Genomic DNA, 26514 nt, shown 5'->3' on the forward strand with positions numbered 1-26514 from the left:
ATTGGGACCCGGTCAGGTGACGACCGGGCCGCAGTGCAGCATGGGAGACCAGCTGACCGGAGGGAGGACATCACCGGAGCTCCGGTCCCTGGAGTCAGGTAAGTTTGTTTCATTTTTTACTTTTTTTTTAAACTTTTTTTTGCAGTGTATCAGCGTTTGGTCTGTTTAGACCACACAGCTGATTACTGGGGCCGGCTCTGGGCTCCGCTCTGCACATTAGAGCGGAGCAGGAGTCCGGTAACCGGGGGAGACCCTGGATAACGCCACCTCCAGGTGGCATTATTATCTCAGGGCTTTCCCCGGTATTTTTTTTCACAATTTATTTTTAGTAACTTTGGCCAGATCACATTTCCCATTACAATTATGGGAAATGCGATCTGATTACTAAAAATAAGTGTTTGTTAGGGGTTGGAGTAGAATTTTACGAATTCTTCTCCAATTGCTCTGTAGTAACTGTAGGTGATACTAAAATAATGTGAAAAGGGTGTGAAAACACCCTTTTTCACTTTATTTATTAACATTATTTTTACTAAAATAGAGCCCTAAGACACTGTCCACTGGAATCCAGTGTCATCCTGAAATCAGACTCGCAGTGCCATTAATTAGAATGAATACAAAAGAAACCATACAGTGAAACCCAGGGTTACAAAACAATAGTGAAACCTGTACGATTATAATAAACAAATACACTGGAGCCAGGGTCGTATCTATAATGGGTGCAGGGTGTGCGGTACACGCGAGCCCCCGGGTCCAGTGGGGGCCCGCACCACACACCCTGCACCCATTTTACTTAAAACCGGGTGTCAGCGCTGTGCAAAAAGCATTTTGCACATGCGCAGTAGGCTCCGGGCACACTCTAGTGCCCAGAGTCTACTAATGCTCCGGTGGTTGGCCAGACGCGTTAGTCGGCTGACGGCCACCGGGAAGAAAGGAGGGGGCCCAAGAAGGGGAATGCACACGGGCCCCCTCCTCTGTAAAGATGCCCCTGACTGGACCTCATTTAAGGCACCCGATGTACACGACAAAATGCCTTGATTTGGCAGTGGTGCATTGGCACGTTGGAATGGGATTGAAATACCGACGGCTGAAGAGCTGCCGGTTCAAATCCTGACAATGACAGGCCGACAGGTAAAGATCCCGACAATGGTAAGTATGCTAACCCTTCCCTCTCCCCCCCTAACCCTAACCCTCCTTTAGGGGTGTCTACCCCTAACCTCCCCCCCAGTGCCTAACCCTAATCCACCCTTCCCCTAGCATAACCTTAACCTTCCCCGGGGGGGTGCCTAAACCCTAAGTCCCCCTGAGGTCCCAAAAACCTAACCTCCCCATCCCTGGGCGAAGTGTATATTTACCCGGCAAAGAGGACAATCGGCGTTCCGGCGTCGGAATTAACATAGGCGTCGGTGTTTCGACGCCTATGTTAAATCCTTTGCCAGGATTACGCTGTCAGCCATGCGATTGCTGGTCTCATAGCTACGTCCCGGCATGTTTTTTACCTTATCAATTTCCTTGGCATTTGATAAAGTACCAATTAATACTAGACTTGCTGTCTTTGGGAAATTATGTTCAGGTTAAATTCAATAAAACAAACTGTTTTAGTGACTCCAGTTGATATAATAGGTGAGAATCATACTTTCCTTTTCTCTCAGAATGTTTGAATGTCAGGGAGGTCTTCTGATTACAAAAAAAATGCAGGTGCACACTCTAAGCACTACGAATACTGATGATCAAAATATCTATATAATAAGCGAGAAGGTCTGTCTGTCCGTCCGTCTGTTTGTCCTTTATGCACGGCCAGAGTTTTGGACCTAGCTCCACCAAATTTGGCATAGTGGTGTAGTTTGACCCGCTTCGGGGTTTTGCCTAGGTTTGAACTTCGTCAGTCAGGGCTACATACTGTCACACAATCCTTAAAAACGGGGAACTTTTTAAATAATAGAGGTTCCATGGCTGGCTCCAGTGGAAATTGGCAGTCTGCAAAAAACCTGTGAGAAAGCTTTTTAACCTCAGTCTGAGCAAACTTGATGACTCATGCAAGTTCATATTAAATCCAGAGCCTCTGTGTATGCCTGTAAGGGCTTAACTAGAACTTTGTGGGCCACATAGCAAGATCTTAAAAGGCCCCTGCAGAAGTAAAAAAAACACATACATGTGCCCCCACACAGAGCCGATTCAAGTTATGCCACACAGACCCCATTCAGGTAATGCCACACAAAGCCCATACAGGTTATGCCACAGTAGTAACCCTTATACACATTATGCCATGCAGTAGTAGTGCCCCTTACACATTATGACACACAGTAATGCCCCTTACATTACACAGTAATGCCCCTTTCACATTATACCACACAGTAATGCCCTTTACAGATTATGCCACATAGTAGTGCCCCATATAACACATTATTCCACACAATAGTAGTGCCCCTTACACATTATGCCCCCCCAGCAACTCACCTCCTCGTGTCCCTCCAGCAGCCCCTCGCTTGCCCCTGTGTACCATCAGCAGCCAGCAGGTGTGGTTCTGGTGCCAGGCCTGCACCAGCAGGCAGTGGCAGAAATGGACAGACAGTGCCGGTGTACTTTGCAACTGGCGCCAGTCTCAAGCCAATTGGAGCTCACGGACCGGCAGCCAATGCTGATTGGCTGCTGGTCCACGAGCTGATCGCCTCGCAACCGGCGGCACTGTCTCTCCATGACTGCCTGCCAGTGCACCACCTGGCACACTGGATTACAGCTAGTGGGCCAGCACCAAATCAACATCTTTGACACCCAGGCCCCCTTCGACGGCCTTGACAGGACTGGCCCACATTGGGTGTGCGTGACTGGGTGCAGGGGGAGCGGCGGGCCACAGAGGCAGCTTGGGCACATAGCAGCCGTACCTCTTGCACACACGGTAGTTATGCCACTGTTTGCATGCATGTTAGCAAATGGTGGGGTCCTTTTTGGAACCAATGGAATGGGGTTATAGGTGAGTACAATGTAAACAAATAAAGGCTGCAGGTGTACCTCAGGGTCCAGTCTTCAAACCGGGCAACGCTGAGTATCTTAGCAAGTTTATAATAAACTCCAACAATTAGCATGTAAGGTTCTTAGTACATGTTTGGCCAAAAAATGTTTGCCCACCTAACTCGTCAAGGTGAACGAGTTAGGTGGGTCCCCAACATCCCTAATACTGACTCATTAAATACATTTATCTAGGACTTACCTTTAATAGTGCCCATTAAATGTGTGTACTGCAATGTAAAGGACCTATACTGATTAAAATCACCTTGGGCAGGTGGGAGGAATGCTAACCCATTAAATAAATTTATCTAGGACTTACCTTTAATAGTGCCCATTAAATGTGTGTACTGCAATGTAAAGGACCAATACTGATTAAAATCACCTTGGGCAGGTGGGAGGAATGCTAACCCAGGAGGAGGTGTCTCACCTTCAAGTGTACCTGAAATACACACATACATAGGAAAATGTGGGTCTGGGCAGCACATTCTCATTTAGACATAAGAAGTGCTACTTTGCTGAGACCTATTGTTCTAATGCATAAAACAAAAGGGAAATTGCAAGTCTTCTGAATTCCCAGGACAGTAGGCCACGCCCCTGTATCCTGCTCCCACTTCCTTGGGGAGGAGCACAGGCCGTTGCCTGACACTACTTACTGTCAATTGTGGGCCTGATTCAGAGCCGGACACTATTTGCGAACGGTCGTTCAGAAAAAGGGGCCGGCTATTTAAATTGAGCGCTCGCTCTTTGCGGTGTATGGGCCTGATTCAGACCCACTCGCAAGCGGCTGTCCGCTCGCAAGTGGGTCGATGTTATGCACTGAGCATGCGCACGACGGAGGGAGCTCCGTCGTGCGCATGCGCCAGACGCGACGAGCGAAGGAAAGTCCTTCGCTCGTTGTGTCTGATCAAAGGGGGCGTGCTGTCGATGTTGATTGACAGCACGCCCCCTTTGGTGGGCGTGCCGGGGGCGTACCTCCCTGACGGGGGCGTTCCCACGGGAACGCCTCCCGTCAGAAGCCGGCCCACTGACATCACTAGTGATGTCAGTGGGAGTGATTTTGGCTCTGATAGAGCCAAAATCACTCCGGAGCTTGCGGTTGAAAACCTCAACCGCAGGCTCCGGCTCGCAGTTTCGATGGTCGCGATGGTCACGACCATCGCGGCCATCAAAATGCACGCTCGTATAGGCTGTGGGTGGTGACCCACAGCTATACGAGCGTCCAGGAGGACGCTCCATTTTCATGGAGGGCGGCCCTCATTCAGAGCGTGCGCTCTGCTCAGAGCGTACGGCTCTGAATGAGGGCCTATGTCTGAACGAGCGAACGAAACATGCGCTCGCTATTTTGGAAAAAACGCCCCCTGGCCGCTCGCATCATACGTCATCTCCGCTATTTATTAGATTAATTGAGTACATCGAAAGGCGTAGGAACTGCTCGCAGTGCTTGTGGTTGGATTTTCCTACCGCAATCATGCGAGCAGTTCAGGATAAAAGGCAACCAAGTGACGTGGTCGATGACGCTGCTTTGTTAATTATGCACACCCTTAAAACGCCCGTTTTGACCATTGGGCACGCCTGCGTTCTGATCTCCACTCCCCGTTTTCAAGCACCTTCCCCTGTTACCACCCACAAACGCCTCATTCTGTCACTCAAGTTAGCAGGCCCTCGCTGTTTTGCGAGCGCACGATTTCCGACCGCAATGACTGATTGGCGCATGCGCATTATGACCCATACGCATGCGCAGATGTGCAAACATCGCTCGGAGCGAGGAAGCAGCCGCTTACGAGCGGCTCTGAATCAGGCCCTGTGTCCTTTATGTGCTTCTCCTTTCCCTTACTTAAACTAGGTGTTGACTTAGCCTCCAAATTCCCCAGATCTCAATCCGATAATCGCGACCATCGCCAGGCCGCTTGCACAAGTGTCACCCAGTGTGGGGAGGGACGATGTGTGCGCGGCGAAGCTGCACACTGCCAAAAAGGGTGTGTGGCCATGCGGGGAGGGGGTGTGGTCACGTGGCCCGAACTCTCGTGCCTATTATTTAGGGGGGAGGGGGGGGTGCAAGAGGTCCCTTTGTGGAGTGCCGGCTGGCTCCCTCAGTGACAGGAGCTGAGTGCTGCACTTAATGCTACAGTTCAGCACCCGGCTCCTGTCAGTGAGGGGGAGTCTGCACCTTGGTGTCACACCCTAAGCGGGTGACACCCTGGTGTGGACCGCACCCCCCTTGTGATGCCACTACCTAACCCTTGGTTGCTGCTGCCCTGCTGTATATTTGAGTATTATGATCGCGGATGCAGCAATGTTTATAAACCATGTCCTTATCCTACATTGTTTTGTACTGTACGAGTCACTGTTTTCTTGTTTTGCTCATTTGTAAGGTGCTGCAGAACCCTTGTGGCGCCATAAAAATAAAGTATTATAATAATAATAATAATAATAATTAAGGGGCCCATTTATCAATGTGCAAGAACATATATCATGGGGGCAGGACCATTATGACGTGACTTCTCCTAGACTCATGGTAGAGTAGGGCACCCTCATGGATTTGTCCCCTTCCCTAGTGAAGTGGGCAGGGCCTTGATGACACTATTTGCTGCGAATTGCGTCATCGTGGCCCCCACCTCCCAGTGTGCTATTACACAAATAACGGGGGACAGGGCCATGATAATGTGAGGACTCCCAGTTGAGCAGGCCACAGATCGCGCCCACTGTGTACTGCAGGGGTTGACAAATTTTTCTAAAATCTAGGAGCCAGGATGAAAGTGTAGGAGACAGACCACCGTCCCCCCAAAAAATTACAGGAGTGAGTGAGGCGCACAGCTCTGTGTGTTATGCAACCTTTATAAACCTACACAAAATGGTCACAGTTGAATGGCTACAGTAAAATGGAGGCCCCCTCACTGCTCTGTACAGCTCCCCTGCTCCACCCCCCACCCTGCAGTAATAATGGACCACATTTCACATAAAATAATGGTTACAGAAAGTACAACAAATCCCCCTCCCCTCGTGGTCACACCACTATCCCTCTGAAGCTGCTCCGCAATCCCTGGCCATTCGTAGACCCTACTACCGGAGAGCTCTAAGCAGCCATAGATAGGAGACAGTAGACAGCCGGGACATAGAGGAGGATCAGCGTAGACTGGGACAGGCAGCAGGAATCAGAGCAGGCCAGGATGGAGAGGAGTCATCAGCGCAGCCCGGGACAGGCACAGCAGTTACCGCAGGAGACACTCAGCACATGCACTCTTGTGCGTGATGTGAACACCGCAATACTATAGGCACGAATCTCCGCCGGAGCTGATGAGGATCTGCTTCCTCCCTCACTGCAAAATCTAGTAGCCAGGCAGCAAAATCTGGTAGCCATGGTGACCTGGCGCCCGGGATTTGTCGAGCCCTGGTGTACTGGTAATTACAGATGTCAATTTGCCAAAGTCTCTTGGTCTCTGCTATAATCTTAGTGCTTATATGCAGTCATAGAGAGTATAGCAATCCAACGTAGGTTCCCACCACCTACTCCGAGAGGGGTGAACCAATATATTTATGAGAATGCAACTACCAATTCCTTGGGAACCAGTGACATCGCTAAGACATTAGGCTCTTAAGTGAGGCTTGGGGCAGCTATACAATCTGCACCCATATTACCTGCATTTAAACCCAGTGACATCACTGGGGCATGATGATTCCCGGTAAAATGATAGACTGCATTCTTATGAATATTGGTTTAATCCATACTTGCCTACTTTTGAAAAACCATTTCAGGGAGATTGTGAAAGCAGCACCTATGAGCGCGACGGTAAAGTGGGCGTGTACTGCTACATCTGAGGGGCGTGTCATAATACTGACTTATATCCACATGTAAATGAGCCCCAAAGCAGTTAGTAAGATCTACTTGTTGATGAAAACACACTAATACTTCTCAGAAAATACATGTAACCATAGGGATCATTGTGCCTTATATAACCAATGCAGGGATATGATACTAATGATCCCTTTTGAATTTATACATCGGAAAAAAAAAGCAAAATCTGCGCTGACTCCTCCATTGCCCGGTTAAAGCGGCTGCTTCATGGTGTATTCTATACAGAGATTGCTGCTATTTTCCCACAAATTTGGGATTATCCTTGGATTCACCGAGGTCTTTATAGCTTGTACTCGATTTTTTGTGCAAGTACCATTACATTTCTGGGAATCAGGGGCGTAGAGAGCCACGCGGGGCCCCGGTAAAGAGGGGGCGTGGCCTAATTTCAGAAGGCGTGGCCACGCCCCCTTGAAAAAAAAGAAGAGTTTTGCAGCGCCGCGAAGCGTCGCTGCGCGCCGGGGAGGGGGTGCTGTGAGCCCCACAGCCCGGCGCAAAGCCAGTGGGGGGCGCGATCAATGTGATCGCTCCCCCCTTCAGGCATAGGAGATTGCTGTGGCTGCTACTTAGCAGCCGCAAGCAATCTCCCGCTGCAGCCCAGCACACGCTGTGTGCTGTGCAGCTGCAGAGGGAGGGAGGAAGTGAGGGGGGGGCGGCGCCAGACCCGGGCCCCCGCCGGGCCCCTCTGGAAGCCCGGGCCCGGGTAAACCGTACCCGCTCCCCCCCCCTCTCGGCGCCCCTGCTGGGAATTCCCTTAGTGTTGGTGGTCATAGCACGAGCTTGGGACTATCAAATGTGCCTAAACAAACATCTGAAACGTATAAGATACCGTACATGAATATATGGGACTTTAACTTTCAGTTATACCAAGGATTAACGTCAAGGTCTGCTCCACCTGCTAAATTGATTAGCCGTCATTATTCTCCTTGTGGAAGCATCTACTACCTGGTCTGTAATGGCGCTCAGCAGTTCTCAGCTTCCAAGCACACCGTCTCATTTATATTTCATTTATTCAGTTGTGCTAGATCACAGTCATTGGTAACATTTGTATCTATGTATATAATTGCGTAACAGTGATACAGTCATTCAAAAGTACATCATTTTATTGTCTTTCAGAGTGTTATATGTATGTCTTCATGTTTTAGATTTTATATAGCATCCATAGTGGATATTACATTTATTATTGTGTATTATTGTACATTCTTATCGCAACATTGATTCCTTCAATGACATTGGTTGGTTAATATAGATTCAGCGCAGATTTTGCTTTTTTTTTTTTTTTCGTTTTCCTAACTACAAACATACACAGAGTTTGGTTAATCTGCTGCAGTTCTATGTTCCATATATATGTGATTCATTATCATTAGTTAGAAGCGTCAGAATTGTGCTCTTTCTTTTGAATGTATATATCTCTGTTTTTTCTTTTATATAACAGTGTCATAATGGGGGTAAGGTGAAATGAGGGAGATTGTTAGACTCTTCGGGGAGACAGGGAGATTGCTGCTATTTCTGGGAGTCTCCCTGACAATGAGGGAGAGTTGGCAAGTATGGTTTAGGCAAGTAGATGACGGCCTCCACTGTGTGTCAGCAATGCAGGCAGTTAAGATGTGCATTAGCACATTCTGAAGTGAAGACTCCATATTTGCCTTCTTTTGAGACCTGAAAGGGGAGATCAAAGCAGTAAGTGCAGGGGGTGACACGTGGTGACACGGAATCGGTACGATAGGTTGGAATCCCGTCAGCAACATCCCGGCAGAAGTGGAAATCCTGATTGTCCTCAGATAAGTATTAGCTACCCTAATTCTACCCCCTAACCCTAATCTCCCTCCCAGTACCTAACCCTAATACCCCCTCTAAGTGCCTAAACCTAACCCCCCCTTCCCCGCTGCCTAATGCCTAAGTCCCCATGGGGTGCCTACCCCTAACCACCCCCCGGGGGTGCCTAACCCAAACCCCCGCTTCCCCTAGCCTAAACATAACCTCCTGGGGGGGTGTCTAACCCTAAGTCCCCCCCGGGAACCCTAAACCTAACTCTCCTCCCCGGCTATCCGCGCTCGGCGCCCAGCGTCCCTTCGATCGGGATGCCGGGCATCGGTCTCCCGGCATATGTCTAATGACAGACGTCGGCATATCGACGCCTGTCTTTAGACCCTTGCTGGGATATGACAGTCGGGAAGCCGGCTGTCGGGATTAGGTCCGCCGGCTTCCGACTTCATACCTGGTGACACAACTGGGATCTTGGCCCCGCCCACCACTGGGAGCTATCCGGGACAATTCTCTGTTCTCCAGGGTGTCTGCAGGAAGTCCCTGAAGTTCAGGCAGTAAAGGAAATTGCGGGAGATTAGGCAAGTATGGAAGACTGACGGTCTGTACTGCACTATTGTTTTCACTACATTTCACAAGCACCCAATCATAAGGACAAACAACTTGTCATTTATTGTGTAACAATACAAATACATAACCTTTCCAGAATTAGTAGTTCTCACTGTAGTCTAATGGTCGTAAAGCCTACAGACATGTTGTACGGAGAGAATTTAGGCTTTGACCAACCCTGCAATTGTCAGTGGCACCAGTTCGGTAAAAAAAGTCACAACAGTATCTCAGAGAAGAGCGTTTACACATTTGTCCATATCTTTTGAATGATGCTGCAACATGAATACTAAATCTACTAAAATCTGCTAAAAATAGAAGAAAAGTAAAGTTTGTATAGCCAGAACTATCATATGTTCCCTAGCTCAGTAGTAATGAAGCGATTCTGTAAATGGTACGGTCGGTGAAACACAATACACACTACTGATTGAGCAACAAGAATTTGGAATACTTTGGCTCTGGTGAGTTCACTAAAGCTCATGCTGGAATATTTCTTCTATACGTCCATTACCCAAAGCTTTGTACATAGACGAGTGTGTCTGTTCAGCAAAATTAAGTTTGAAGGAGAGTAAAGTCAATCTCCTTCGTTCCACAACCCTCACCGGCTTCCTCCAACTTCTGATCTGATCATTGAAATTTGTGTGCTTGTCACAGACGAAACGCTGTCTCTGTCCCCCTCCGACTCTTCGGACTCTACACTGTCCCCACAACTGCCAGACATCGGAGACACCGTGCACCCAAACCCCCTGTTTTTCTCTTGGTCTTCACGCACCTGCGGGTTAGGCGTGGGACTGTGACACTCTTTTACTTTCTGAGGCAAATCAGTTTGTGTGAATCTCCTCTTGGGAGGGGACGTTTTGGGAGGAGGGCTGTGCTGGTCACCCAGCAGAGTCACTAGGAATGTAATGTATCTCATAGCCAAGCGGAGAATCTCATTCTTGCTCAGCTTCTTGTCAGGTGGATGGGTGGGGATCAGTTTCCGCAGCTCCGCGAAGGCTCCATTGACATTCTGCTGCCTCCAGCGCTCCCGACTGTTAGTGAAGACGCGACGAGCAACTTTCTGTGGCTGTCTTACTGTGAAATGCAAAGATAGTGTTAACATAACCACTATAGTAAATTCATATAGCCCACAATCACATATTCTAGGTACACTTTGTATAAATTCCAGTGACGTTCGGTAAGGTCAATGGCTGGGGAGGCACATATGGAGATGGGTCTGAGTGCTGGAAGCCTGTCTCACCCCCTGCTCACTGTGACTGTTCCCTTACTACACTAAGCTTCAGTGACCATTGTTTCTCCTACCTGCATCACTTCGTCTTCTCTTGCTTCTGCTGACAGCTCCGATCTCACTGCAGTTCACTTCCTGGTCACATGACACATCTAAGGTGTCCATAAGTGCTCAAGGCATGCCCTCCCCATACTCAGCGGCATGCCTCTATCAGCTCTCTTTCTGTGCAGTTTACTGCCTGTGGTGTGGCCCCACCCACAGCTCTCCAAGCAATGTCTGACTATACAGAAGCGAGGCTGAGCTGTTGCTGCCTCATCTCTTGTCTCCCTGCAGTCCCAGGGAGCTCCACAAAGCTGGGGAGTGTTAATTATAAAAATGATTACAATAAACAAAGAGGATGTATATAAGTTATAAATATCTTCTTTGTATTATTCTAATCATTTTATATCAAACCTCAGGAGTATGACAGGGGACTACCTATTATTATCATATATTTATATGGCGCCACAAGTGTTCCGCAGTGCCTTACAAAGTACATAAACAAATAAGTAACCAGCGACTTACAATACAATACAAAGCAGGACACTGACGTGGATAATAAACATAGCTATATTAGCGACCTTTACACCCACATAAGCAGCCAAGTGTTAGTTGCCCTAGTGGGGAGTAAGAGATACATGTAAACAGAGTAGGGAGGAGCACAAGAGGGTACAGGGGGATGCAGTCAGGCAGCCGAAGGTCGAAATGCTGACTGCCGGCTTCCCGACTGTCTAATACCGACAGGGGACTAATGACAGGCATCAAAATACCGAAACCTATCAGTATCCCTACGCCAAGAGCCCGACGCCCGGCATACAGAACGAAGGTTAGCCGAGCGCCGGCAGCCGCGGGTGGGAGGGTTAGGTTTCAGGGCTCCCCGGGGGACTTAGGGATAGGCAGCCCCCCGGGAGGGTTGGGGTTTAGCTAGGGAAAGGGGAGGTTAGGATTAGGTACCCCCCGGGAGGGTTAGGTTTAGGCTGCAGGGGGGTCAGAACAAGCCACATCCAGCTGAGCAGCTACTGGGGGGAGCTCCTCCCAGAGCAGAAACATTGATAGCACATCTTAATTGGCGAACTGCGGCGAGCGTTCGCCATGAGCAGCCGCCACATGAACATCAGCCAGATGCCCCCCACAGGAGACCCCACCGGCAATGACACAGCTTTACAGAAGAAAAGCAAGTAGAGGGGAAGGGGAATAGACGTGGAATAATAGATGAGGATAAAGGTAAGTTAAAACAAAAAGTAATAGTGCCACGAAAATAAAGATTGTATTTAGTATTTATTAACATTTATTTATGTAGCACCAGCATTTTCCATTGCACTTTGCAATTGGTATGTAGCAATTTTTTGGGTGTTTCAGAGGTGGACACAGTGCAGATATTGGCACAGATGAGCGATTATATGATACTGTGCATGCGCCAAAAGCCCTGACAACCCCCACGGCGCATTCGTTACCCTGAGTGTACGTGGAGTCCGCTGCTGCGTACTGAGGCGCTGGAATTAGTACCAGAGAGACCAGGGAAGGACTGGGGCTGTATATCAGCCCTATCAATCCGCCCATACCTTCTCCGTAATATCATAATGATATCCTTCCCCCTCTTCAAGCCGGTCCTTAGGCTATCGGCCCTTCTGGCATATGCCAGAAGTGCCCGATGGCCAGTCTGGCCCTGAGCGAGTCAAAAGCTTTTGAAAAAGCTGCTGCTTGTGGTGAAACCGGTTGAGGAATACAGAGGATCATCCACAGAACTCATACCATTTGTTTACCACATCCATGTGCCATCTATATCATATCTGTGCAGGGCCGTCTCTTCCATTGGGCTTTTTGGGCAATTGCCCAAGGGTCCGAAGCTCCAAGGGGCCCGCCTGCCCCCTGCACAGTGCAGCCGCAGCCAGTTGGTTAATGTTTTTTTTTCAAAGCAGGGTATTCCGACCTGACCTGTTCCAGGCAGCACAGCTGCGTGCTACACCTCTGGCAGCACCGCGTCATTCCCTGGCTTGCAAGGGGCGGCCCATTTGGTTGGAAGGAGACGTGACAACACAACGTCACATTGTAGTGCGGGCAGGATAGATGCCGCGGTGGGGGAGAAGGGGAGCCACAGCGGCGGCCATATTCCTGCTCAGTGTGCCTATTTCCTCAGTTTAAAAAAAAAAAAAAAGCAGCTTAGAGGAGGCCGTGAAAAAATGCTATGCGCATGTGTGCCGCATCTATTCACTAGAGAGGGGGACTGTGGGCATGCATCCAGTGTGACAAAATGGGGTGTGGTCCGAGGGTACGGCTAGGGGCCCCAGTGCATTGCTTTGCCCAGGGCCCACACTGCTGTTAAGACAGCCCTGTATCTGTGAAAGCAGACCACCCACAGACACGGCAATTGACATTGCTTCAGACCACTTCCACGGACCGGGATGTGAGCTCAGAGCTTTAACACAGCCTGACTTCACAGCTAGAGCTTTGCCGGCATGCAGGACGGTCCCGGTGCCATAACTATATTGCGCTTTCATTGTTAAGTGCTGGGTCTTGATTTGGATTATGTGGTTCTTGCTACTTTACCTGCATACCACAAGCAGACACCGGAAGAGTTACCTGCTTAACCAGTGGTGAGTTTAAGCCACAGATTCACCTGTGAGTAGGCAGGAGCAGCGTTCCCCCTGCACTGACACAGAGGTGTCTCACCGGCACTCACAGCCACTGGGTCTGGTTCATTATATACTAACAGGACTGACTGAGACATAATTCTGCATGATTGCAAAGTCCGGACCTGGATGCTATTTGAATATACCCTAATTTGCACTATACATCTCAGTGAGACTTTGATATATGGGTGAGACTCCGCTACGCTTTCCACAGTATTGCTAGCTGTTCATTAATTGGAGCATTGCCTATTTAAGGCTGGATGCGGTCATAATACCGACAGTTGGGATGACAGCGCTTAGAATGCCTGTCAGAATCACGGCGCCAGCATCCCAACGGTAAGTAATGGGGTTATGGCAGGGTTGGGGCAGTGGCGACATGAGGGGGGTGCAGGGGGTGCGGGTGTCATCCAAGGGGGGTGACACCAAAATGCTGGCTCCTCTGCAGTAACAGGATCCGGGTGCTGCAGTGTGGCATTCTCCTGCAGCACCTGGCTTCAGTCACAGAGGAGCCGACAGTGCAGGAACTAGTAAAGTAATTGGGATCCCCCACAAGCCATGCCCCTTTATGTATGCCACACCCCTTTTCAGATGCAGACGCGCCTCTGGTGCGCAGGGATAGTCAGAGTGCGCACAGGGTGTCACCAGACCCGGTGACGCATTTGGGAGGGTTAGGATACTGATTGACGGGTGTCGGAATACTAACCTTGTTGGGATGCCGGCGTCGAGATTCTGACCGCCGGGATCCTGAGTGCCGGGACCCCGTACCCAACTCTTTAAGGCTATTATCCAGCGTGTGTCACTAGCTGATATGGGTATAGAAGGCTAATATTTATCCTGAGATTGTGGTGACAATTATAGTTACATTGTTTTTACTACATTGATATTTTATGATTGTATTGTGTTGCTCAATACACAGTTATGTGCTTTTTTAATAAATGTAATATACTGTTTTGATATTCTATTGGCATTTTGGCTGATGTGTGCAGCGCCACCCACTATCTTTTTGCCTGTGTAAAACCATGGGCGGTGACTGGGCGGTGGCCTGAAGTGTGCGCAAAAAGAAGGCCATCTTCTGGGCGTGTTATGGGAGCGTCACGGCTGCGTTCCCAAATACAGAGCCTCAGCCACAGAGGCCACGTTTAGCCGGAGTTCAGAAGGAGACACTGCGTCTGCCATAGGCTGGTGCAAGTGTCAATGCTGAACATGATGAAGCGATGATGGCAGAGTGTTTGGAACCACCGGCTGATTGGCAGTGTGCACGGTCAATGAAAGCGGGCGTCTCCGGGCTTGCACATTCCCATGCAGGATACTACACAAGGGAAAGGCTGAAACACATAACCACCACTGCAAATCTGCAAAAAGGCAGCAATAGAGGAGCATCCACCTCTGCACCAGGCCGCCTGTGTCTGTAACACATATACAAAGGGCAGGGCAGCACAGACGGTGTAATGGTTAGCATTACTGCCTCACAGCACTGAGGTCGTGGGTTCTATTCCCATATGACCCTAACTGTGCAGTTTGTATATTCTCCATGTGTTTGCGTGGGTTTCCTCCCACACTCCAAAAATATACTGGTAGGTTAATTGAGTCCCAACAAAAAAATTTACCCTAGTGTGTGAGCATGTGATAGGGAATATAGGGCCTGATTCAGAGGCGTTTGCTATTTACGAGCGCTCGCTCTGAATCAGGGCGGATTTCTAAAAAAATAAATAAATCCGCTTCCAGGCCGCTCGCATACTATCGCCAGGCCGCTCGCAAAAGCTGTGGGTTTGCGACAAGACCCTTGTGACCCTAATAGAGCAGGAAGTTCACTACTGACATCATGAATGATGTTAGTAGGGCCGCCTACAAACGGCAGGCGTTCCTTCGGGAACGCCTCCGTTTGTCCAGCCACCCCCACTCCCCGCCTACAAAACGAGGCGAGCTGTCGATCAACATCGACAGCCGCCCCGTTTTGTAGCGAGCCCCGGAGCGAGTGAAGTTCTCACTCGCTCCAGGGCTCGCGCAAGCCGCGCATGCGCACTGGCCGACCATCGACCCGCGCTCGCGAGCGGGTCTGAATCAGGCCCATAGAGTGTCAGCTCCACTGGGGCAGGGACTGATGTGAATGGACCAATTTCTCTGTAAAGCGCTGCGGAATATTTGTGCGCTATATAAATAACGTAATAAATAAATAATATAAAATCCATCATAATCACATGAAAAACTTCCTGGCTCAAATGCAATAATTACAGTATTACCCAGCATCACCTGTGAAGCTTATAGGAGCATCTGCCTCTCAATGTACATCCTTCGACTCCCAAATCCTTCCTGCTACTCAATTTATACACCCCTCCTCCGCACCTCAAATTCCCTCTCTCCGTTTCCGTCAGTTCTTTCACTTTTATGTCTTTCACCTCACAGGCTTCTCAGCGGAAGGCAAGATTGATAGATAACAGAATCTGCAAACCCACAAGACCACATTTTCCTGGATCCAACCGCTGACACACACCCCCAGGTCCCACACCATGATGAGGAAACACACAGCCTGCCGCTAGTACTGTCTACAGTACAGCACACAGGTCCTAGGTCCTAGGAGTCACTAGATACAGGACAGAGGTCATCAATGCAGAACTTTGGGCCTGATTCAGAGCCGGACACTATTTGCGAACGGTCGTTCAGGAAAAGGGGCCGGCTATTTAAATTGAGCGCTCGCTCTTTGCGGTCTGTTGACGCCTCTATGTCTGGGCGAGCGAACAAAACATGCGCTCGCTATTTTGTAAAGACGCCCCATGGCCGTTCGCATCATACGTCCTCTCCGCTATTTATTAGATTAATCGAGTACATCGAAAGACATTTGAACTGCTTGCAGTGCTTGTGGTAGGTTTTACTTCCCGCAATCACTGCGAGCAGTTCAGGCTAAAAGACAACCAAGTGACGTGGTCGATGACGCTGCTTTGTTAATTATGCACACCCATTAAACGCCCGTTTTGACCATTTGGCACGCCTGCATTCGGATCTCCACTCCCCGTTTTCAAGCACCTTCCCCTGTTACCACCCACAAACGCCTCATCCTGTCACTCAAATTAGCATCCCCTCGCTGTTTTGCGAGCGCACGATTTCCGACCGCAATGACTGGTTGGTGCATGCGCATTAAGACCCATACGCATGCGCAGTTGTGCGAACATCGCTCAGAGCGAACGAGCGGCTGCTTACGAGCGGCTCTGAATCAGGCCCTTAGAACACACAGTATACATAACATAAGTGTTTCCCAGGCCAATTACTGTACTGGACTCTGGGCCTGACTCACTAACGCACGCAACTTCATATGCAATAGCGATTACGCACGTGGTTCAACTGCGACAGTATGCTAATCCATTGCGATCGCTATTCCCTCACAGCACTACATAAGGACGCCCACTTTACCTTACACACATCCGTAATGTTTAGCAAGACTGCGGAACCATCGGTACAATCGGAGTACCATCGCAGCCTCACGCACACTTGCACAAGCTCTGACCTTACAACCACGCAAGCTATCAGGCCTCAGGCTGCGCAGGCCATTGTAGTAGATTATTTAGGCACGCCCCCCGCAACGATGCTGAAACGCTTGAAACGCGCTTCACGTCACCACCCTCAAAGGCACTTCCTCTCAATCACTCTGTGATGGGTCTGTGTAGCCACTGCGATCGCAGTCCCGATCGCAATAGCTATTCACGCACACGCGCACTCCGATGCATGCGCAGTACGCAACCATCGGCCGATTACGTGCGTAGTAGCAACTGCGTTCCTTGCTGAATCAGGCCCTCTGGTACACCCAGTGATGGGTCACCAATGTAGAAATGATAGTCTGGGCACAAGACATTTACTGCTGTAGAACAATGTGAAATACATGGACACAGACATCCAGAGTCTAAGTGTCTGATTCATTAAGGATCGCTATTGCGATCGCAGCTCCGTAATCGCATGCAGATCTGCTGCAAAAATATGCTAGTGATTGCTTTCGCAATGCCAGCATAGAGACGCCCGCTGCCTCCCACTACCGCTATCTCACATCCGTAATACCATGCAAACCTCCATAAACATCGGTAACATCGAGTACCATCGGTCCCTCACGCAGAATTACAGCAACCTTACTCAGAAATTGCTAATCTCGTTGCACGCAGTGAGTACTAAAGCTGCGCAGGCCATCGCACTGGCTAATTTATGCACGCCCTTGCAACGGCTTTCAAACGGTCATGCACGCATGCGTTTCTCCGACCAAACCCCCGTCGCCACCCAAAAACGCTCACTGCCTGTCAATCATTCTGTGATGGCTCTGCGTGGTCTCCGTGATCGCAGTGCAATCGCAGTGGTGCCTTCGTGCACGTGCACTGCGATGCATACACCAGCGCAGTACACAATAATCGTCCATCTGCGTACGCTTTAGCAATATCGATCCTTAATGAATCAGGCCCTAAAACCTCTACATGGTGAATTCAGCCAGGGATACCAAGAGGGGGGATAGGCTACTAGTGGCCAATGCGTACTCTTGGCGTGGCAGCATGCACAGGACCTGATTAAGAGGTGGGTAATGCATGCGTGGTTGCGATCTTACTGTCGCGCTGGCAGCAATATGGAAATGCTCATTTCAGCCTTCCCCTTGTGTTCTGGTGTGCGCTGGAAAGTGCAAGCCCTGAGGCGCCAACTATCAATGCCCATCTGCATTGCAAATATGCCTATGGTTCTAAACACTCAACCATTGGCACGTGCACGAGCCTATGGCAGACGCAGTGTTCCTTTTTGAAAATCCTGATAACATGGCTTGTGTGTCTTTGGTTCTGCGTTTAGAAAAGCAGCCGTGTTCACTGACACTCACGTGACACGCCCATAACATGACCATGAGACGGACTGAGCACACGCATCAGATCACCTCCCAGCCACGACCCATTGTTTTGTCTTACCAGTTCTAATGTTTGTGATCCCGTGTGCAACAGCGGACTCTCTGTACAGACAGGGGAACGCATGTGCCGTAGAGAGCTATCAGGACTTTTCACACGTGCACAGTACCAAATAATCGCTTAGCTGCGCAGATATTGGCATTGCGTCAACCTCTGAATCAGGCCCTCAATCTGTAAAGTGCATACTTTGCTTAGCAGATAAAACCCCCTCCCCGTCCATGGCTACGTCCCAAATCCAGTAAAGGGCCCAGCGAGATCTCTCTGCAGCCCTGGTGACTGCATTAACGTGGACTGAACTTACATTCATAAGAATACAGCCGATCAATTTATTAGGAACAAGGGACAGCACTGCGGTGCTCACACAGGTCAGCCAGCTACAGTATTTTGTAAATGAATAAAATATTATTATTACATTTTATTTATAGGGCGCCACAAGTGGTCCGCACCGCCGTACATACAGTAAAGGGTACACAGAACATTACATTACAATACAGTAACCAACTTATAAACAGAGCACAAGTAACAATTAGCAACACAATTCTCCATACACAATACAGCTGGGAAGGTGAAGGCTGTCATAGAAGTGCTAGACAAGAAGGCTGTGAGACAGTGGGGAGGAGAACCCTGCTCCTAGGAGCTTACAATCTAGGGGAGAGGGGAGACAGACAGATGACATGAAGCATGAGTGTGTAGAGGGGGACCTGAGTGCAGGAAGTAAGCAAGGTAGAGATGGCTGAGGCGGGAGGGACAGAGACCTGGTAACATGGTTATGTGGTGGAAGGGTATGCTTTGGTGGACAGGTGGGTTTTCAGTGCACGTTTGAAGCTCTGCAAGGTCGGGGAGAGCCTGATCGAGCGAGGAAGCTCATTCCAGTGGAGGGGGGCTGCACGGGCAAAATCTTGGACACGAGCATGAGATGAAGTAACCAGGGTGGAGGAGAGGTAACAGTCATTGGCAGACCGGAGTGAGCGGGAGGGAGTATGTAAGGAGATGAGGTTGGAGATGTAGGGAGCAGTAGAGTTAGAGAGGGCCTTGTATGTGAAGGTGAGGAGTTTGAAGAGGATTCTGTAGGGGAATGGGAGCCAGTGCAGGTTTTGGCAGAGGGGAGCAGCACAAGTGGAACGGCGGGAGAGGAAGATAAGTCTAGCTGCAGCATTGAGAACAGACTGGAGGGGAGCAAGATGGCAACGTGGGAGGCCTGTGAGGAGAAGGTTGCAGTAGTCAAGCCGAGAAATGATTAATGAATTAATAATCTCATAAGCACTTATCAAGTCAGGTTTGTGGATGCTGTTATTTTATCTTCAACTGTTTGAAGTTGACTTTATGGGGTATATTTATAAAGTACAGGTTTTTAGAAGTGGTGTTGTTGCCCATAACAACCAATCAGATTTTAGCTAATATCTTCTAGAAGGTGCTAGATAAACAATAAGTAGAATCTGATTGGTTGCTATGGGTATTAACTCCACTTCTAAAAACCCGCAATTTAAATGAGTTGGGGGCTTTCTGTATGTCACTGAGAACACAGCCAAACAGTACATCCTACCCCCCCTTCTCCCCTCCTATACTGCCGGCCCCCCATTTTGCTTATGTCTTCTCTTATGGTTAATTGGTTACACCCATAGGCACATTTACAATGGGTGCAGGGTGCTCCCATTGGTGCACCTATACAGTATAGTTACCTCTGCGGCATTGGCACAGTAGAAATTGACAGTAAAATGGTGCGGCCACCATTTTCCAGAAGACCTGCACATGTGTAGTAGAAAAATCACGGGGAATATGGGGTTCCATGTTCACGAAGACCTGCGCATGCGCAGTAGACTCTGGAATAGTTCAAGAGTCTACTCAGCAACCGGGCAGGCGAGAGAGGGGGGCTTACACGGAGGCTGCACACAGGGCCCACTCCTTTTTTATTCCGCCCCTGGTTACACTGTTTCTATGTTAGTTTTTCTATATAGTTCTGCTCTTAGCATATTAGAGGTTTGCTAAAATAAAATAGATTGTACGGTACCTATGAATGGCGGTTCGATGATGTCAGCGTAGCTTCTCCTCTTAAATCTCCCAGAAAAGATGGGGATCAGGCTAGAGGCGCGGAGGTAAGGACTGAAATAAAAGTAGGGAAATGAAAGTATATAGTTAATGCTGAACTATACATATAAGCCTACAAACTTTGATGTTCACAGCTTCGAAATTAGGACCCCCATGTTACATGGTTACGTAGATAGATGGTAAGGGTAAAACCGACAGGTCCATCTGGTTCAACCTTTTGTTAATTCTAATTGCTGTGATTTCAAGAACAGAAAACCAAACCCCTCTGTGTGACCGTGGCCAATTTGGACTCATAGTGGTCAAATCAATTCTGCATTGTTGAGGCACGATGTGCGACTACACACATTACTGCATATTATGGTAGCTCAACATTGCCGATTTTCCTGCGCTCCTCTATGGAGCAAAATTGGCAGTGTTGGTGGTTTTTGTGAAGAACTGAATCGCCCTCAATGTGTGTAAAAAATAAATTTCTTCAAGAAGTCAAAAGTAAAAGTCAGATTGACCTTATGATTAGAGATAAGCGGGCCCGGGTCTCAGGGAACCGAGCCCACCCGATCTGAGGGAATCCGAGACAGCTCCGATCTCCCCGCCCTCCCCGGATCCCTATTCGAGGCAAGACCTCGAGATCCTGCTGTCGGATCTCAAGGTTTTGCCTCGAGTGGCCATTTTACAAAGTCCCATTGAAGTCTATAGGCTTGCCGCTGATTGGCTGAGAGAGCTGTCTGTCACAATAAGCAATAAACGCTTGCCAATAGACTTCAATGGGCACAGGATGAGGAGGAAAAATGCTGCCCATCTCGCCGTAACGACACTGCTACCCCCCGCTGCCGACACTGCTGGCATCCCCGCTGCCGACACCCTGCACTGAGGACACTGCCAGCACCCCTGCACTGAGGAAACTGATGGCACCCCCGCACTGAGGACACTGCCGGCACCCCCACACTGCCGACACCGCCAGTTCCCCCACACTGAGGACACCGCTGGCACCCCCGCACTGCCGACACCGCCAGCACCCCCGCACTGAGGACACCGCTGGCACCCCCGCTCTGCCGACACGGCTGGACACCAGGAGCACCCCACACTGTTGCACTACGGACACCGCTGGCACTCCTGCACTTAAGACACTGCCGGCACTGAGGACACTGCCGACACCACCAGCACTCCCACACTGAGGACACCGCTGGCACCCTCGCACTGTCGACACTGCCAGCATCCCCTCACTGAGGACACCGTTGGCACCCCTGCACTACCGACACCGCCAGTACCCCCGCACTGAGGATACCGCTGGCACCCCTGCTCTGCTGACACCCCTGCAGCAATTGGGAAGAAAAAACACGAGGTGGTACAGTTGGATCCTGGCCAAGTTTTATGGGGATTAGGGTCCCGGTCAGACCTCCTGTTGCTGTACGCTGGGCAGAAATTTGACCCAGGGAGCCTGTTCTGGGCTTTCTACTGTATGGATTTGGATGAAAACTCCTCAGAGGGGTGGCAATTGGTCTGAGATGCCTAATGGAGTGGTTGGGGTCCCAGTCGGACCTCACGGCAGAGTGCGCCGGAAGAACTTTGATCCAGCGAGCCTATTCTGGGATCTCCACTGAATGGATTTGGATGACATAACATAATTTGGATGAAAACATCACAGAGTGGTAACATTGGTTCCCAGAAGACATACTAGGGGATCTGGGGAGCCTGTTCTGGCCTTCCACAGGATGGACTTGGATGAAAACTGACCCAGAGAAGTGGTGGGACATTTTTGATGGGGTTGCAAAATCCTCTGTTAATGTTCGCATTAAGGAGAACTCCATCAAATAAAAACAAATATTGGTACTACTAGACTCAGCAATATCTCTCCAGGTATTCCAAACGTCTTCTGGAGGAACTGTAATCATTCGGGGTCTTTCCTGCACATCTGGTGAAACCCTAAACTTGAACCATTCTGGGTAGTAGTTATCTACTTGGCTTCTACTATTATAGGTTGACGGATCCCATCTTACTCTAAACACATGTTACTGCCTCTCCTTATCCCAGATTCAACCAAGCATGCTCACAGATTGTTTTGGGATATTTTGAGTGGTGCTACGTGCCTTGTAGCTGCCTCATGTCCTGTCCTTCCACCATTGCCTGGAGTATATTACTAGTGTATTGAGAAAGACCTCAGCATTATTTCATAAAACATGGGCTCCATGGACCTGCTTTCATAATCATCCTTGTGATTTTGTCCCTGGCCGTGGTCCTTGACACTGCCAGCACCATCACTCATGCTGTTTCCCACGTGATGACCCTCCCCATTGTTTCCTAATTAAGGGCCTGATTCAGCTTGGATCGCAGTTGCTAATACGTATGCGATCGGCTGATTGTTACGTACTGTGCATGCATTGCAGTGCGTGTGCGCGAACCGGCCACTGAGATCGGGACTGCGATTGCAGAGTCTATGCAGACCCATCGCAGAGTGATTGACAGGAAGTGCTGCTTGCGGGTGGTTGGTGACAGGGGGGTTGCTGGCGAAACACAGGCGTGAGAGTGCATTTGAACGCTGTTGCACGGGCTTTCATAAATTATCCACTGTGATGCCATACGCAGCCTGAGGCCTGATAGCATGCGATGAAGTTGTACAATCTCTGGCCTTACTCAGAAATTGCTAAGTGTGCGTGAGGCTGCGATGATACTCAATGTTACTGATGGTTCCGCAGTCCAGAGTCTTGCTAAACACTACGGATTTGTGTAAGGTAAAGTGCGCGTCCTTATGTGGTGCTGCGACGGCATAGCGATCACAATGGATTAGCATACTATCGCAGCTGAACTGCGTGCGTAATCGCTATTGCAATCGCAATAGCGATCCTCACTGAATAAGAAAGAAAGAAAGAAAGAAAGAAAGAAAGAAAGAAAGAAAGAAAGAAAGAAAGAAAGAAAGAAATGCCCTCGGACAGTAAAATATACATCTACAAGCCTCCAGAATCCAAGCATGATATTAATGTAAGAATTCTGCTGTAGTGTTATCCACAGGAGGACTGCTATGTAGATCAGCTGCCTCGGGGATCAAAATATGTCCACGATGGGTCGAGAGAGGCCAATCTCACAGTGTGCAGACAGATAATAAACGTTGTACCTCTGGTTGGTCCCCTGGAAGAGTAGTACAAATGGTAAGAGAAGCATCTTGGCCTCATGACAAATGAAGGACAACCAAGACCAAGAGGGTTTATTCAATATGGAGCGAAAAGTCCTTTTTTGCGATAATTTTCGCTGGTTTTGGTTTTACACTGTATTCAGTTTCAAAGACTTTTCGCAGGTTTGAAAAGTCTTTGAAAAAAAACAGGGATAACTTTTCACCACTGAATAGGTGGTGAAAAAAAGTGCAGAATTGGGGTTTAGGGGTGCAGGCTTAAAAAAAATAGCCTGCACCCCTGTGAATTACACTTTAAAAATAACTGTGTCAAAAAAAGTTTAAAAAAAAAATAGGGACACCCCAAAAAATTTATTTAAAAATTGGGGTTAAAAAAAAAAATGGGAAAAAAGTGTTTAAAAATAGGGAAATAGGATCAGGGCTATTCTGCAAGTATGCGGCAGGTGTTTTCTAGAATAGGCTATTAGCGGCAGGTGCATAGTTGCAGAATTTTTTAAAACTTACTTTAGGGACATAAAAATATGCTAGTACCCATTTTCATGTACCCCAAATTTGATGGGACCACTTAAAAAAATGAAAAAAATAACCCAAGTGCTCTTCTGCAACACTTCTTCAATGTCGGGAAAAAACACCTGCTGCGGCTATTTAAATCCCCGCCTTTCATTTGCAGGCTAAAACAGGGGTACCCATAGTGATCCCCCATGTTTTTACAACTTTAGGGGGGTCCTACAACTTATTCAAGGAAAAATTCGTTTTTTTACGCAGATCCCACTTCGCACTTTCCCGTTTTCGTAGGTATCATATTGAATACGGGGATAAAGCGGGCGCAAGCCCTTCGAACTTGCCACACGTGAAGTCAGTTCAGACACTGCCAGCTTGAGTCAGGTCATTCCCCTCATCAGGCTATTGCAGAAGCAGCTGGAAAAAGTGAAGGAGGAGCTAAGATGAGACAGACAGTCCGTACCTGTACTGGCAGGAAAAAGAGGCAATTTGGAGGCCACTGTACAAACTGGCTCTATTTTACCTGAGTTGCCCCCCCTCCAGTGTGTACTCTGAAAGAGTGTTTAGTGCAGCCGGGAACCTTGTCAGCGAAAGGCGTAGGAGGTCGCTTCCACAAAATGTGGAGAAGATGATGTTCATAAAAATTAATTATCAACTCTTCCAGGTAGACCAGCCTCCAGAACGTACAGAGGGACCTGTGGTGGTGGATTCCAGCGGGGACGAATTAATACTCTGTGAGGATGAGGATGTACACAACACTGAAGAGGGTGAGGAATCGGTGGATGAGGAGGATGAGGACGACATCTTGCATCCGTAGAGCCAGTTTGTGCAGGGACAGATTAATTGCCAGCTTGTTTTGTGGGGGCCCAAACGAACCAATCATTTCAGCCACAATCGTGCGGCAGACCCTGGCGCTGAAATGATTGGTTTGTTAAAGTGTCCATGTCCTGTTTATACAACATAAGGGTGGGTGGGAGGGCCCAAGGACAATTCCATCTTGCACCTCTTTTTTTTTCTTTGCATTATGTACTGTTTGGGGCCTAGTTTTTCAAACTGCCATCCTGTCTGCCACTGCAGTGTCACTCCTAGATGGGCCACGTGTTTGTGCTGCCCACTCGTGTCGCATAGTCATCCAGCTACCTTGGTGCAACCTTTTGGACATAAAAACACTATTGTGAGGTGTGAGGTGTTCAGAATAGACTGGAAATGAGTGGAAATTAAGATTATTGAGGTTAATAATAGCATAGGAGCAGAAAAACCCACAAATTCTGTGATTTTAGCTGTTTTTATGCTTTTTTAAAAAAAAATACAGATCCAAAACACAAAACCCAGAACCCAAAACACGGAAGGGTGGTTTTGGCAAAACCAAGCCAGATCCAAAACATGAAGAAAGATCCAGATCCAAAACCAAAACACGAAAAGTGGCTGACATTTCGGGGTTCGCACACCCCTTTGTCAAGGTAAACACGGATCTGTATGACATGCCCTCTGAAGGAGGACTAGTATCTGGGCCAGTAATGGATCTGTATGACATGCCCTGTGAAGGAGGACTAGTTTCTGGGCCAATGATGGATCTTTATGACATGCCCTGTGAAGGAGGACTAGCATCTGGGCCAGTAATGGATCTGTATGATGCCCTGTGAAGGAGGACTAGTCTCTGGGCCAGTGATGGATCTGCATGTCATGCCCTGTGAAGGAAGACTAGTGTCTGGGCCAGTGATGGATCTGTATGACATGCCCTGTGAAGAGTACTAGTATCTGGGCCAGTGAATGACCTGTATGACATGCCCTGTGAAGGAGGACTAGTATCTGGGCCAGTGATGGATCTGTATAACATGCCCTCTGAAGGAGAACTAGTATCTGGGCCAGTAATGGATCTGTATGACATGCCCTGTGAAGGAGGACTAGTATCTGGGCCAGTGACTGAACTGTATGACATGCCCTGTGAAGGAGGACTAGTATCTTGGCCAGTAACTAATCTGTATGACATACCCTGTGAAGGAGGTCTAGTCTCTGGGCCAGTGACAGATCTGTATGACATGCCCTGTGAAGGAGGACTAGTATCTGGGCCAGTGACAGATCTGTATGACATGCCCTGTGAAGGAGGACTAGTATCTGAGCCAGTGACTGAACTGTATGACATGCCCTGTGAAGGGGGACTAGTATCTGGGCCAGTGACAGATCTGTATGTCATACCCTGTGAAGGAGGACTAGTTTCTGGGCCAATGATGGATCTGTATGACATGCCCTGTGAAGGAGGACTAGTATCTGGGCCAGTAATGGATCTGCATGTCATGCCCTGTGAAGGAAGACTAGTCTCTGGGCCAGTGATGGATCTGTATGACATGCCCTGTGAAGAGTACTAGTATCTGGGCCAGTGAATGATCTGTATGACATGCCATGTGAAGGAGGACTAGTATTCTTGGCCAGTGATGGATCTGTATGACTTGCCCTGTGAAGGAGGACTAGTATATGGGCCAGTAATGGATCTGTATGACATGCCCTGTGAAGGAGGACTAGTATCTGAGCCAGTGACTGAACTGTATGACATGCCCTGTGAAGGAGGACTAGTATCTTGGCCATTGACTAATCTGTATGACATGCCCTGTGAAGGAGGTCTAGTCTCTGGGCCAGTAATGGATCTGTATGACATGTCCTGTGAAGGAGGACTAGTATCTGGGCCAGTAATGGATCTGTATGACATGCCCTGTGAAGGAGGTCTAGTTTCTGGGCCAATTATGGATCTGTATGACATGCCCTGTGAAGGAGCACTAGTATCTGGGCCAGTAATGAATCTGTATGACATG

General features: G+C 48.8%; 1 protein-coding gene across 4 annotated transcripts in view; it reads right to left on the reverse strand.

Moving 5' to 3' along the window:
• Window positions 1-9301: 9301 nt before the first annotated feature.
• LOC148442996 (protein lyl-1-like) overlaps window positions 9302-26514 on the reverse strand; it is a 31555-nt gene continuing 14342 nt past the window's right edge. For all 4 annotated transcript variants that reach the window (XM_088463413.1, XM_088463411.1, XM_088463410.1 and 1 more), the window contains exons 3-4: window positions 20048-20139; window positions 9302-10297 (exon numbers count right to left, since the gene is read on the reverse strand). In XM_088463413.1, the coding sequence (XP_088319539.1) occupies window positions 9822-10297; window positions 20048-20139 (568 nt within the window). In that variant the 3' untranslated portion in view covers window positions 9302-9821. The remainder of the gene's footprint in view (window positions 10298-20047; window positions 20140-26514) is intronic.

Source organism: Taudactylus pleione, unplaced genomic scaffold (genome assembly GCF_031769625.1).
Source record: "Taudactylus pleione unplaced genomic scaffold, aTauple2 ptg001362l, whole genome shotgun sequence".
Lineage (NCBI taxonomy): Eukaryota > Metazoa > Chordata > Amphibia > Anura > Myobatrachidae > Taudactylus > Taudactylus pleione.